General features: G+C 38.3%; 1 protein-coding gene across 1 annotated transcript in view; it reads left to right on the top strand.

Annotated features, from left to right (window-relative positions):
- The window catches only part of RAI14 (retinoic acid induced 14), a 66,899-nt gene that overhangs the window by 47,302 nt on the left and 5,179 nt on the right, over positions 1–14,418 (top strand). Inside the window, 11 exon segments of the mRNA XM_054398230.1 lie at positions 1,265–1,353; positions 3,054–3,118; positions 5,886–5,943; positions 6,474–6,544; positions 7,928–8,034; positions 10,343–10,521; positions 11,201–11,229; positions 12,192–12,278; positions 12,944–13,030; positions 13,700–13,760; positions 14,105–14,223. Of these exon segments, the coding sequence (XP_054254205.1) occupies positions 1,265–1,353; positions 3,054–3,118; positions 5,886–5,943; positions 6,474–6,544; positions 7,928–8,034; positions 10,343–10,521; positions 11,201–11,229; positions 12,192–12,278; positions 12,944–13,030; positions 13,700–13,760; positions 14,105–14,223 (952 nt within the window).

Raw genomic sequence — 14,418 nt, forward strand, 5'->3', positions numbered from 1 at the left:
GAACTTTCTGTGTTTGTTTTAACATTTAAAGGAAGCAGTTTATCCAAATGTAAACTCTTAAATACAGTAGTTGGTATGACTGTGGGATTGTGATGTTTTATATTCCAGAGCAAAATTCTTTTAACACAGGGGTGCGTGACGTTTAAAATTAATTTCTTCTTTAAAAGACACTAGAAAACATCCCAGAAATGCTGACTTTTTCAGTTTGGTGTATGCTGATTAAGATTTCAACTTTTCACATGCAATTTAATAGTAACTGGAAACGTTTTTCTTGAATTTGTGTTTTACATTACTCCCACTGGAAAACAGCTCTATAGATCAAGCTAACACTGGTAGGACCCATGGGGAAGCAATATGTCTGCCTTCGCTGTGCTCATATCTTGAGACACACTGATGCTGGCACAACAATCACCAGGAGGATGTAAACTTTTGTTTTCAGAAGCTTTTCCTCTGTTTTTCCTTCCCATCAAAATTGAGCCAGCAGCCTCTGTGTAAGACTGCTTCTGTAAATCTTGCGGTGCCAAGGATGTCAAACGTGAACCTTCAGGTGTAAAAAGGCTTGAATTCAGTCAATGTCTTTGATTTGTTCTGTAATTACATCTTTGGTAATTGATCTTGTAAAATGCATCCTGCCATGGTATGTTTTCCACTGTTCAAACAAGCAGGTAAAGCAAAAGTTGAAAAAAAAAATACATCTTTACTGTAGTCTCACAGATGTGCAGTAGCTTTGATTTCTCCAGGTGATACTCACAAACAACAAGAGTTCCCCCCACCTCCCAAAGGAAAGATGAACTCTGTAAAGGACAGTGCAGGAGCACAGCTTGATTTTGTTTAACTTAGAAGGTTAATTACCTTTTAGAGTGTCTAAAATTTGTCCACTGAAAAGGGGAAAACAGGATTCAATAGAATGACTAGAGCAAAGTCAGTCATTGTGAATATTTTCTTCATTAATTTCCCAAGTAGAGACATTCTGTGGGGATATATTACATCACTAGAGACATTAGTTTAGAAACTGGGTGGTACTAGTTACACATTAAAGCATATGGCATGGGTTAATGAAACAGCAGCCTGTGTGAAAGTATGACTACAAAAACTTTCTGATGTGCCTTTTCACTTTCAGAGCTATTATCTTCTTGGGAGGCAGTGGAGGGATGCCAGAAGATCTAAGTGACAGAAAAGGGAGGACTTGCCAGTACCTGGGTTGTGAATGAAAGGGAAAGGAGGTCTTATAAAAGAAAAGTGACATGCAATTGCTCTCTTCCAGTTTTCACCTGGCAGCTACAAAAGGGCATGCAGAGTGCCTCAGGATCATGATGACACATGGGGCAGATGTGACAGCCCAAGATGGTGCAGGTATGCCTCTGTGAACCTACACACTCAATTTGCCTATTGCAGCTACAGGTTTGGCAACACTGCGTCTCCACACACACTGTATAGCAGAAGCAGTTGTTACACTTTGCAGGTTTAGGCATACTTGCTTTTCTGCATGAATAATTCGTATTCTAAAGCCCTTAAAAACTTTTGCCCTAATACTGTAAACCTCAGCGTTTATAGTAGACTCCAGATGCATATTGCTTGCTTGATTTTTAATTTTTAAAATACTATTTATTTTTAACTTCTTAAAAAAAAAAAAAACTCTCCAAACTCTTTTTATTAACTTCATTTGAGTTTTTTTTTCATAGGTTAAATCAAGATCTTTGGTGTTGCTTTTCTGTGTATCCAGGCTATTGACCCATTAACTGTACAGGACTTGCAGTAAGACATTTCTTCAGGGTTATGATAAACTGAAAAGGACTGACACAAGCCAAAACAGAGAGCTGAGAGATATAAAGTATGCTGTCACAACCCTCAGGAGTCTATACTTTAATTGCTACTCATTTCACTGGGAGAATGATGGGAGTTGAATTTGAAATTGGTAAACTCTTCTTAATAGATTTCAGTTGACATATCTGTGGCATTTGTGCCCAGCATTTTCTCTGGCTAGCCAAGTCATCTTAATGAGCTGTCAGTATTCAGTCTTTCCAGTAGTGATCTGTGTTGGGCTCATGAGTTCTGATTTGGCCACTGATTGCAGCCTCAGGGAATTTCTGTCATACACGGAAATGGTTTGCCTCTTTAAGAAACTGTCTGTGATACTGGAAGAAGCATTCAGTCTATACATAAGAGAAAACATGTATGTGATACAGACCACTATTTGTTTTGACCCAGGAGTTCATTAGTTATTTGAATAAGAGGTTGCCTGGTCTCTCACCTTAGAACGTCAACCCAGCATTCATTAAGCAAAGCCTTGTCTGTAATAGATCATTTACAGTGAGGTTCTGCTGCCCGCATTGAGAATAAATCTTAGCTCCTTTTTTTCTTAGTTATATGGATAATTTATTCTTTTGCTGTCATAGCCCCTTTAATTCTTCAGATGCTCTGCAACACGAAACTAAAGGAGACACTGCAATCTGTTACCATAGATCCAGTCAGTAAATCACCATATTACATAGCTAAATATGAGCTCCCAGATGCTGAATAAATTAGCCAAAAAGGGAATCTGTGAGATGCAAAGAGAAGCAGGCTTTTGTTCTGATTCCTCTTCTGCATGCAAATCCATTGCAGTAGTAGCTCGTGAATTTGGCTGGTTTTGCTCTTGGTGCTGGGCTTCTGCTTCATGGCCAAATGGAAGAAATCATGCAGACACTTGACAGACATCTCTGCAGAGGAGGCTGAGTAATACTGGAAAATTGTTTTTTTTAAGAAACAAAACAGAACTGCACAATCTTAGACTTACTCCTGCCAAGGTATAATCTGACACAACATTTGTGTCATTCCTTTACATGAAACTACACATTAAGATTATTCTCTTAACCTGCCTGAACAACAGCCTGTCATAAATATACTCTGCTTGATGCAGATTTTTATCTTATTTTCTCTATCCTTACTTTTCATGTGTCATGATAGGAACAAGGTGGATAATTAAAAATGTTGCCTTTGTCTTTAAAAAAAAGTTTATTCCCGTGCTTTGGCATGATTCAGTACTTAATTTGCTCTACTTTTTATTCATTTAGGACACAGTGCTTTACATCTTGCCGCAAAGAACAGTCACCTGGATTGCATTAAGAGGTTACTTCAGGTAAAGTAAATACTTAATTTTGTATTCTAAGTTTCCTTTTATTCCTTTAGATTGGTTCCATTACATATTGACACATTTCCTGCTAAATATATCCATCAGCACTTGTACACTGTTGTCCTATCTCCTTGCAATCAAGAGAGGTGCTTGTGATTAAAGACGTTTTAGGCACTGTGAATGGATGATAGGAAACAGTGTAGTGTCTCCTCTGAGTGGTCCACAAACCTGGACCTGACCTGCTGATCTGACATAGCAGGGTTGGGTTTGAAGGAGGTTGCAGCTTCTTCCTAGCTTCCTGTGTTTTGTCTGTGTGATTGGGTGGTTTGGAAATAGATGGTTTAAGAGGTGTAAAGGAAAAGATTTCTTTTTTCACTTATGGGGGAATTTTGATACTGTTCCACTGGAATGCTTTCTGTTTGTCATTCCCATGCAAATACCTGACAAATTTTAAAATCAAAGCCAGAAGAAGCCAAAGCCATATTTCAGATGCTGAAATATGGAAATACTCAAATCCTCAGTGGAAGGAGGTAATAGACAGCATGGGGCTATAAAGGGAGTAGAGAGAATGAGGAAATAAAGTAAGAAAAACAAAAGTGAAGGCAAAGAGAAGATGGTGTTGAGGCTTGAGATGTGCATTTGTGAAGAACAAGAAACACTGTCCATCTTGGCTCCATTTGAGAAAGCCAGCTGAGTTTTTGTGGAGGCGATCAGAGGAATGGGACACATTTTTAGGAGTTTGAAGTTAACTTCAGTAAGACTGTGGCTCAAATTACAGATGAAATCATGAATTATAATTCCACTTGAGCACAGTGGTACAGAAAGAGTATGGATGCTGTATCCCAACCTCTAAATTATTTTTCCATAGAATCAAAGAATCATAGAATGGTTTGGGTTGGAAGGGACCTCTGAAGGTCATCTAGTCCAACCTCCCTGCAGTCAGCAGGGTCATCTTCCGTTAGATCAAGTTGCTCAAAGCCTTTTCAAGCCTGACCTTGAATATCTCCAAGAATGGGGCCTCTACTGTTCCAGTGTTCCACCACCCTCATAGTAAAGAACGTCCTCCTAATGTCCAACCTAAATCTACTCTTCTCTAATCTAAAACCATTGCCCCTGGTCCTATCACTACAGTCCTTTGTAAACAGTCCCTTTCCAGCCATCTTGTAGGTCCCCTTCAGGTACTGGAAGGCTGCTATTAGGTCTCCCTGAAGTCTTCTCTTCACCAGGCTGAACAAATCCCGTTCCCTCAGCCTGTCCTCATAGAAGAGGTGTTCCAGCTCCTTGATTATGTTCATGACCATCCCCTGGACCCACTCCATCAGGTCCACATCCTTCCCTCAGGCTTTCCAGTTGTCCCGTGACTGACTCCTGCCAATGTCTCTGACAATACTGAATCCAATTTAGCTCATTCCCACTTCCGTGCTTTTTGCAAGCTGACTCCCCTATTCATCCACACCTGCAGAAGGGTTATCATTAACCAAAGGGTTATCATTAACCAGTGAGGTTACCGTCTTCCAGACTTCATTGTCTATAGGGCTTCTACCGTAAACGCATTTACAGTATGAGCAGTGACATCAAGCGGTCGCTGGAAGTATTGCATGCAACGGCACAATCCCTCATCCACTAAGGTGTGTGTTTAATACCAAGTGTCTGCTGCCTATTCGTTTACCAGCTACAACCACAGGGTGCTGTTGTTGGATTCTGATTATTACATATGCAGGTTTTAAAATATGTTTGTAAATGCAAAAGTTTTTTGATTGCTTTTGTACTTCTGTGGAGCAACGTCATGATGAAAACTGTGTGAGGAATGTCTCCACTTGCTGGAGTTGAATTAAAAAGGCTAAATAATTATTTTACACAGAGTCTTGACATTTTTGTTACAGAATGTAGTAGTCTATGTGAACCTGCTTTCCTAGAAAACCATAGGGGTGTTGGAGGCAGCACTATATTTGAAAGTTTCAGAAGCTCAATGTTTCAGAGACATATCTTCTTGTGTCCAAAGAATAGCAATGAAACTGATGAAAGTTTTAGAGAACAAGTCCCATGAGAAGGAACTGAGGGAACTTGGGCTGTTTATTCTGGAGAAAATGAGTTTGAGGGGAGATTTTATTGCTCTCTACAGCTACCTGAAAGGAAATTAAGGTGATGTGGGTGTTGATCTCTTTTCCTAGCTAATAAACAAAACAAGAGGTTGCACCAGGGAAGGTTTAGATTGGATAGTAGAAAAAATTTCTTCACCTAAATTGTTATAAAACCTTGGAACAGGCTGCCCGCGAAGTCATGGAGTCACCATACTTGGGAGTATTTAAAAGATGTAATGGTTAGAGACATGGTGTCATGATGGATTGACTGTGTTAAGTTTATGGTTGATGATCATGAAGGTCTTTTCCAACATAACTGATTCCGTAATCATGGTTGCTTTAGCTCTTACTGTAATGTAAAAAAATACAAAGCCTTTCTGAGGCAAGGGAGAAGGTTTATTTCCTTTTTTTATTTCCTGATTTAAATTATTCCAAAGCTAGAACATTTTTTGTAGAGGTATCTCTCTCACCATGAGTTTTTCCCATGGCTTCAGTATAAGGTGGTATAAAGAAAGTAGAGGCTAGATTGGTATAGAGGAAAGCTGTGCCTTTCTTTAGTATTCTTTCCTGGAGTAGCTCATAAAACTTTTCCGAAAGTTGCTCATCACTCTGTCCTTGTCATCCATCATGTTTTATTTTCTTGGTGTTCCTCTAAACTGTATTTATTCATTTCTCCTTATTGAAATGTGCAGAGTAAATGTCCAGTGGACAGCACTGACAATTCTGGGAAAACAGCTTTACATTTTGCAGGTAACTTCTTTGTTTAAAGCTTGTACTATGTCTTTTGTCATGCTTGATATTCCTAGTTCTTCAGCCTGATGGAAATTTTTATCTAATGTTACATAAATCTAGTGACTCCATCTGATGGTTTACAAATTTGAGGTATTTTTCTCCTTTATTTTTTTCTGTTTTAGAGAAATACTGTGAATATTGGATTTCAGTGAATTACAGTTAACAAGCTTAGCTTGCAAGTGTGGAGCTATTTGAATACTTCAGATTAAAGATTAACATTAAAATCAACCTAAAGACACACAAGCCTGTATCTTCTCCTGCTAATTTGGACTATGAATATTGCTTGTATTTCTGCATTTCTGTTCTGTTTTGTATTTCTGAACTTGCTGTTCACCCTTTAGTCTTTCTGTCCTTCTTTCCTAAAACAGAGAAATATAATTTAGGTTTTTTTCTGGGAGCCCACTATCATGCACATCAAAGCACAGGAAGCAAGTTTTTAATATGGAATTTAATGAACTTCTATGCTTGTCTATTTTTTATTTTTTTAGCCACATGTGGTTGTCTTCAGGCAGTTCAGCTTCTGTGTGAATACAAATGTCCAATTAATGTGAAAGATTTGGTAGGTACCTCTTCTTTCTTTCTGTACTTCAGATTTTTTTGCTGCTGATTTTTTTTTTTTTTATTTCTCTGATGGGGGAAGTTTGTTTTGCAGTATGCCATAGCAGAGGTGGGGAAATGCTTCACAATCTCATACAGTAGTGGCGGGGTTGATTCTCATTAAATGGAGGCATTGATACAAGTAACTAGACTCAATTCTGGTACATTCAGAAGATAATTAGAAGTCTTTTTATCTTCTGTGGTAGCCTTTGAAAAAGGACCATTATGTGGCCAGTTGCTGTGCAATGCTCACAAAGCCCAACCAAAGATAAGAAGCCTGAAGGGAAAAAATTTATACTTGATGTAGTCTAAAGGCTTAGGAGTATTACAATCACTATTATGTAGTAAACAACTACACTATAAACACTGAAAACAGCCAGGACTGTTTTTGGAAATGGCGCAACTGCCTGGTAGAAAACCCCTCTGATGATAGAGGGAAAGGACCTGAGAGCAATTACATGCAAAAAGACAGGGGAACAAAGAAAAGGCATAACAGTATTTAAACTGGTTTGATTAGTTGGTTTTGACTTGCATCTATCTCCTTCCTATCTGATCTTTCTAATAAAGGAATCTGTCACAGAGTAGATCTAAAATTTCATCAGATGCCATTTAAAGGCAGAAAAGATTTGCTCAGTCTTAAGAAGAAAAGGCTGTAGGACTATTTTAAAAGTGTCCTTAACTGCATCATGATTGATCATAGTGAAGGGGGAGCCAGCCCAACCTCAGAATTTGGGCAGTGGACCTAACTGGGAAATTCCAGTTAGGTACTAGGAAAAAAAAAAAATCTTATCATGAAACGTGGTCAAACACTGAAACTAGTACCCAGAGACTTAATGGTGTCTCTGCCTTGGGAGATGTTTAAGACTTGACTGGACAAGTCTTTGAGCACTGTACTGTAACTTGAAGTTTGCCTAGCTTTGGATTGAGAGCAAAGGGGGAGAAACCTCAGATGACCTTTGAAGTTGTCTTCTAAAGAAGTTATTCTGTGATTATGTGAAGCGTTGTACTTTCGCCTTGAGCTTAGTTAAAATGATCATTTTTGTTCTGAAGGTACTTAGAGATGCTGTGTTATAACACAAAAGCATTGTGTTATAGTATTAAGCAAACAACAAATGGAGTACCAATAGCAAAAAGCATTGCAACTCCTAATGCTTTGCATCCCCAGTGGTCAAGAATGGAATTAAGGTGAACCCAGCTGCATTTATGGTAAATGAGAAAAACCTATTGATAGTAGCACCTCGTTTGTGCTATATAGAAATAAAGGTCATAGCTGACCTTCACATTGCAGAGTGATATGTGTGAGTGAATGGGTTGTTGTTCATAGTTTCTTTAAATGTATTCCTAGGATGGGAACATACCTCTGCTGCTTGCAGTACAAAATGGGCATATGGAAGTTTGCAAATATCTTCTGGACCATGGAGCAGACGTCAATACCAGGAATAAAAATGGAAGGTACAGCAGGTTAACATGTTAATTCTTCCCTGAAGCTGACTGTAAAAGGAAAATTCGTTCTCAAATTCTTCCCAGAATACTTGTTGTTAGGTGAAATAATGCCTTCTGTAGTATACAACACATCTTGGTTGTTGAGAAGGGTTAGAGAGTTCTGCCTAAAGGGAAAGATGAAAAAGAAACTATGCACCCATAAAACTTGATGTGCCTGTAAGATTTCCCTTAGTCTACCAGAGCAGTAAATTCTGGGGTTTTTAATAATTCCTACAAGAATCTGATTGATAGCTCTTACTCACACATTTTGTAGATGTCTCAGTTTCTTGACATGAATTAATTTCTCCAGCTTGAATCCTAAAACTGTTACTTGGCAGTGATATCTGTGGAGGGCTCTTTTTTCTAATATAATGCAGCCACAGCAGCAAAAAAAACCAACCAACCAACCAAAAAAAAACCAAAAAACCAAAAAAACAAAACAACAACAAAAAAAAAACCACACCAAACCCAGGGCTATATAGCAGAGCTGCTGTCATCTTAGAAAGTGCTACGTAGAGATGTGTTGCATTTATAGGTAATGCCTGTCTCACAATCATATTTTCAAAAAGCAACATCATTGTAGTGAAAAATGTGCTTGTTATGATGATACTGATGAAGTTCAAGAGTCTTTGAAATCATAGACTGTTTTGTAAACAGTTGATTAAACTGTGAAGGTGAAGCTGGATGCTGAGAAGACTTGGCATTTACACCTGATATCAATCTTGATTATTATACATCACACAATGCTTATACTGTTCTTTGGCAGCACCTGGGAGGATAAGACTGGCCCCTAACTTGTTTTTTATGAGTCCAAAGTTTATTAGCATGCTCTTTGTTTTAGGTTGTCTAAAGAAAACCCCTTTGTTCTTTGGGTTGATTTCAATGGCCTTATCACTGCTTTGAACCTCAAGTACTGCCCACTCTGGGACCTCCTCCTTCCCCTCACTCTCTTCCTGTTTAGTCAACAGACAATGTTAGAAGTTCTAGTTTAATTAGATGAAGGCATTTCTGTCACACATAGGACAAGCTTGCTTTTTTGCATTTTCTTTTTTAAGAGAGTACTGCATGTAGAAGCTTAAAATTCTGTAACATGGAATATACCTTTTTACTTTTTGCTTTCTTTCTGCTAAGGAGAGTGATTATTCTTGTGTCTTGTGTTCACAAAAGTAGTTTTTACTGGGAAAGGAGAAGCCTCATTGGGAGAGGAAGAGGGTATCTTTTGAAAATGACAGCTCCAATTTCCAATTTTGTCCAAACCAAGTGAGTTATTTTAGTGATATAAAAAACATCCCTGTGACTGGAGATGTTATCCAGGTTCCCAGTCAGCACTGTATTTTAGCACAGCACTGTAATAACCATCACTTCTCCAAGACTCACCTGGTATAGGGACTGTGTTTAATTCGCTTAGCAAATATTATCATAGTAGTAACTTAAGTTTCGTATCTGCACTGAGGAATGTGTTTGCCAGTGAGTATGGCAACCTTATTAGGCATGTTGTCATGTTGAGAAGGCAGAATTATGCCCAAGAAGGAAAGCAGCATTAGATCATACGTGGAGGTAGGGCTTTCTGTGTGTTTCTAATTACTATGTACATCTCTTACGGCCCTTCAAGTAACTGAGAAAACCAGATACAAGTCTTTAGGGAAACATTCGTTCTCTGTACTACTTTTACTCCATAATTTGGCACTGACTACCTGCCCTGTGTGGGAGAGGCAATTGGTTGTGCACTAATGGACTTCTTAAAAAAATCCAAACTATAGAAGAGCGTAGGTCAGAATTTCAGGTGAAACCTACCCCTCGGTCTCACTGAAGAGCTTCAAGGTTTGTTTGGCTTTTAGGTTGAAATCTATTTGACTGTTTTGACTGAAAAGCAACATGTGAAGGAGAGCAGCAATGAAATAAGTGCTTCTGTGTTGTACCACTGCTTGCAGAGCTGCAATTGGACTGTGGTTGGTGAGATCTGTTCTGCAGCCATTTCTGTCTATGGCTCTCCCCTTGGCCCCAGGAACCCATTTCTAGTAATGTTTGGAGACCTGTGCAAATCATGCCAGGTCTTTGCAGAGGGTCCATCTGGGAAACACAGGGAAGAAGAGGAGGGGCAAGCAGGTGTTTGTAAGGAGAAACAGCAGAGACATATACCTGTCAGTACACATGCTGATAAACTTTTGGACTTTATCACACAGTAACTGTTAGGCTTTTGTCCTGAAAAAAATGAGCTGCTGCTTAAAGAGTACACTCCTGACACTTACTTTGTGTGTGTTTTGTTTGTTTTATCCAGAACTGCTTTGATGATGTCTTGTGAGGCTGGTAGCCTTAACATGGTGGAAACCTTGCTTAAGAAAGGTGCAGATGTCAGTTTGGTAGATGTCTTTGGACAGAATGCCCTGCATTACTCCAAGCTCTCCGAGCATACAGGGATCCAGAATCTCCTATCATCAAAGTTATCTCAGGATGTGGGTATGTGAGAGATACCAATCTGCAGTTTGTCGCTTCTTGCAATGGCTACATGTATGATTAGCAATGAACAAATGTATTTCATAAGGTAGCCTGAAAAGTTTCAGGAGCTGTCTTCAAGGTGTTCTGGGTGAGGCTTTCCAAAAGCAGGAAAATGTGGTCTTTGCCATAGATGGTGATATTTAGCATGGGGTAAAGCACTGAGCAGGGCAAAAAGAAGTGTTTTGGAGAATGAAAAGGTAAGCTGATATAGCAGCATCATGAAGTCTTGTGTAGTTTGGAATAGATCCTTTTTTATGATGTGAAAGGGTAAGAAGAACTTACAGCTCCTCAGCAGAGTGGTTGGAGAAGGAACTAATGCAGATATGGAGTTTTATGGTTGAACTAAGACAGATTTCTCAGGCAGGAAGTAATGTGCAAGAATGGTGTGAGACTACAGTAGAAGAATTGTCACAATCCTTCAAATTTTTACCTCTTTGAAACCCAAAAAGCGTCAGAAAAAAGGTATGAATCAAGTGAAATTTAGAAATTAAAGTACATCTCTTAGATTTCAAATAGGAATTAAAAAAACAGTGAGGTATTTATGGTATGGAAAGCAGACCTGAGAGATGGGTTAGGAATGGCAAATAACTTTTTTTTCTTTGATAACTGTTCCTAATTTCACTTCTTTTCTGCTTCACAGATACAAAGCCACCAACAAAAGCAAAGGAGGTACTTGTCCTTTTAGTTTTAAAAATACTAAAGCAATGTAGATGTGTAACTTAAGAAAAAACAGTAATTGGCATGTCTAGAAGCAAAAGTAAATGTCACAGTGAGAAACACTGCCATTGACTACTCTATAATGTGAGAAGGTTTTGTGGCTTATTTAAGACAAGTGTTTCAACATTTTTTTTTAGACTTAGCTTCTCTCTGTAACAGCAGCCAGCACCCTCAGTGAGAAAAAGAAGGAGAGTGTGTGTGAGGTCCATGTGTGTCAGGAAGATGTGCCACTTTTTCCATGTGTCATACTAGAGGTTGGCTTTTGGATCTCTTTAAACTGTAGGAATGATAATCTAGAAAAGTTCCCTGCTTCCTAAACATACAGTTGAAGGTTATCCCTGGTTAAATCTTACTGGAGACCCCTGCCAGTGAGAAACCCAGAGTATTTAGGCAATTAAATTAGTTTCTTATGTTTTTTATTTAGTGTCATGGAGTGCAAGTAGACCTTGCAGATGTGCTGGTGGCTGAAAAGTAGATGAGGGTGCAATGCATTGGTTCCTTCCTTTTCTTAACGGAGAGATGGGTTTTTCAAGGGTCTCAGAAATTGGTGGAGAGGAAAGATAGCAGCAGTTAAGAATGTCATGACTGGATTATGTATGAATGGAAGTGTTGAAGATACCTAGTGCTAAACCTATTGTCAGCTTCTGCTTTTTTCACTAAATCTTAACTGAAGCATGAATTACAAGGGGGCAGATTCTTATTGTCAGGCATGTTTAATATCTTTGTGTTGGTAGAGATGTAGCCTTTAGATAGAAGAAAAAAAAAAAACACAAGCAAAAGGCACTGCATGAGCTGCTCAAGTTGATATTAATGTGGGATTGTTTGTTTGTTTGTTTGTTTTTTACAAAACAACTTGCTCAGACTTTACTAACCAAACTAACAAACCTACCTTTTCTGGCTGGTGAAACTTTCAGCATGATCAAGGCTCTAAATTAAGTTCAGAAAGAAGTGGAACTCCAAAAAAACGCAAAGCCCCACCTCCTCCTGTCAGTCTTATTCAGGTAAAGAAAAGACCAATTTTGAAAAGCTTTTAGGGGGTGAAAAGCATTTGAACATTGTGAAAGATGTGAGCTGGATTTTCTTTGTCACTGTTGCTTTAAATGCCTGTCTTACCATGAGTGTTGTATGTGACATTCGGATGCTACCATGAAAGCACATGTTGGTTAGGTTAACTAAGCAAACCTGCTTGAAATACAGCATGGTCTGGGGTACAACTGCACAAATTTTACAGTACAGTTGCTTCTTCCACCTAATGTTGAAGAAGGTCTTATGGTTTTGCCAACTTCCTTAAGTGAATAGTTATGTATATTTTAATATATATATTATATAATATATATATAATAATATGTATATGTGCACATTATTATACGTACATATACATTTGAAACTAAAATACTTAAGTAGAGTCAGGTAGCATCAAAATGCAGTATAACAGGTTTAATGTTAAACCAGAATATCACCTGTGTAACACCCACAGTGCACGTGTAATACTGACTCTGAACAGCACTGAGCAATTAGATCTGCTTTTTGAACTAACCTAGAGTTATGACTTATGTTAGTGCAAGGAAAAATTGCTCTTTAATGTATGTGTAATGGGTCTGTGTTAGAGAGGTAGTTTTATGTACGCATATGTATGCATAACCTATTTATATAAAACCTTTTACAGCTTAGTGATATGTCCTGTCCACTCTCATCAACTTCAACTTCCATGACTGGAAAGGGGCAGGCTTTCTTTGCTGATCAAATGTGCAAGGTTATCAGTTTTCTGTTCTTAAATGAAGCTTAGGGAAGGAAAGTACAGTATCTTAATAATCCATTTAACTGTCTGCATAACTTCTTCTGAATTAATTCACTGAAGTTTAGGAACAGGAAATAATCCAAATCTATTTCAATGTAATTTATGAAGCAAGTGTGGATCACTTTGTTTACTGAACATGTAAGTAGAATGAGTCATAAATATGGTTGTGGAAGTAAGTATTAATGCTGTGAGAGCTCTACCTACTACTAGCAAAGATCATGGCGTAGTGCACTGGAAATGTAGAATCCCTTTCACCAAAAGACATCAGGGAAATCACTGAGTTGTGTTTTGTTTGATGTTTACCTTATGGTAGAGAGGATTTTTTTTAATACATTAGAAAATACTGCTATAATTTATCACAGCAGCTGCAATCTTCTATACAATCTGTCAGACCATTGCCCATATTTCATTGCTATCTAATTGGGCAATTGGAATTCAAGTTAAAAAGTACATAAGATTTTGAAATACTGGCCACTACTACTTGCTACAAGTAAACAGGACTCTAGAAATAAACCCATTTGCCAGGCTTTATTCATTACTAGCTGTATTGTCTATCCTTCTGTTTGGTGAACTGTCCAGCTTCACAGCTGATTTCTGTGAAAGCATTTTCTTATGATATTTCAGCAGGAAGAATTCGGCTCCTTGCACCAAGATAACAAAGACAGACTGAGTGACAGCACAACAGGTATACAACAATACTTAATCCTTGTTTTCATATTCAGTTGCATGGTTGAGGTGGTGTGCAATGTTGAAATCTGGTCAGAAATCCTCTGTGCCCTTCTGCTTAGAATGTGACACAGAATCAGTATTGGGGGTAATGTTTTTTTAATTTCATTAGCAGCTCCCCACCAAAACCTCCTGCTTCTAATGGGTGAGCAAACATGTTTTTGGGGAAAGAATCCTTAGGAACAGTTTTCTTGCTCAGTAGTATTCGTGGGAACAAATTGCTTAATTTGAGAGCTTGGAATAACTAACTAGCTGGCATTTCATCTTTTTGAAAGCTTTTGAATATGTTTTTCTCCTCCAAAGGTACTGATAGTTTGTTGGATGTAAGTCCTGAAGCTGACCAGCAAGATCTACTTCTGTTGATGCAAGCAAAAATTGCTTCTTTGACATTGCACAATAAGGAGCTGCAGGACAAATTACAGGTGGCTGTTCTAGTGCTCTCTTATTCTCCCAGCAGAACAAAGAGCTGCTTACCATTTTAAAGAGGTGTACTATGAAGATAATTTCATGAGCTTTCTTGGTGGTAAGATCATGGAAACACTCAGTCCCAAAGGATCAGTGTTTTGATCTTCTCACTTTTCCCATAAACTATGGAATAACATTGTTTATTATGATAA

Source organism: Indicator indicator, chromosome Z (assembly GCF_027791375.1).
Source record: "Indicator indicator isolate 239-I01 chromosome Z, UM_Iind_1.1, whole genome shotgun sequence".
Taxonomy (NCBI): Eukaryota; Metazoa; Chordata; class Aves; order Piciformes; family Indicatoridae; genus Indicator; species Indicator indicator.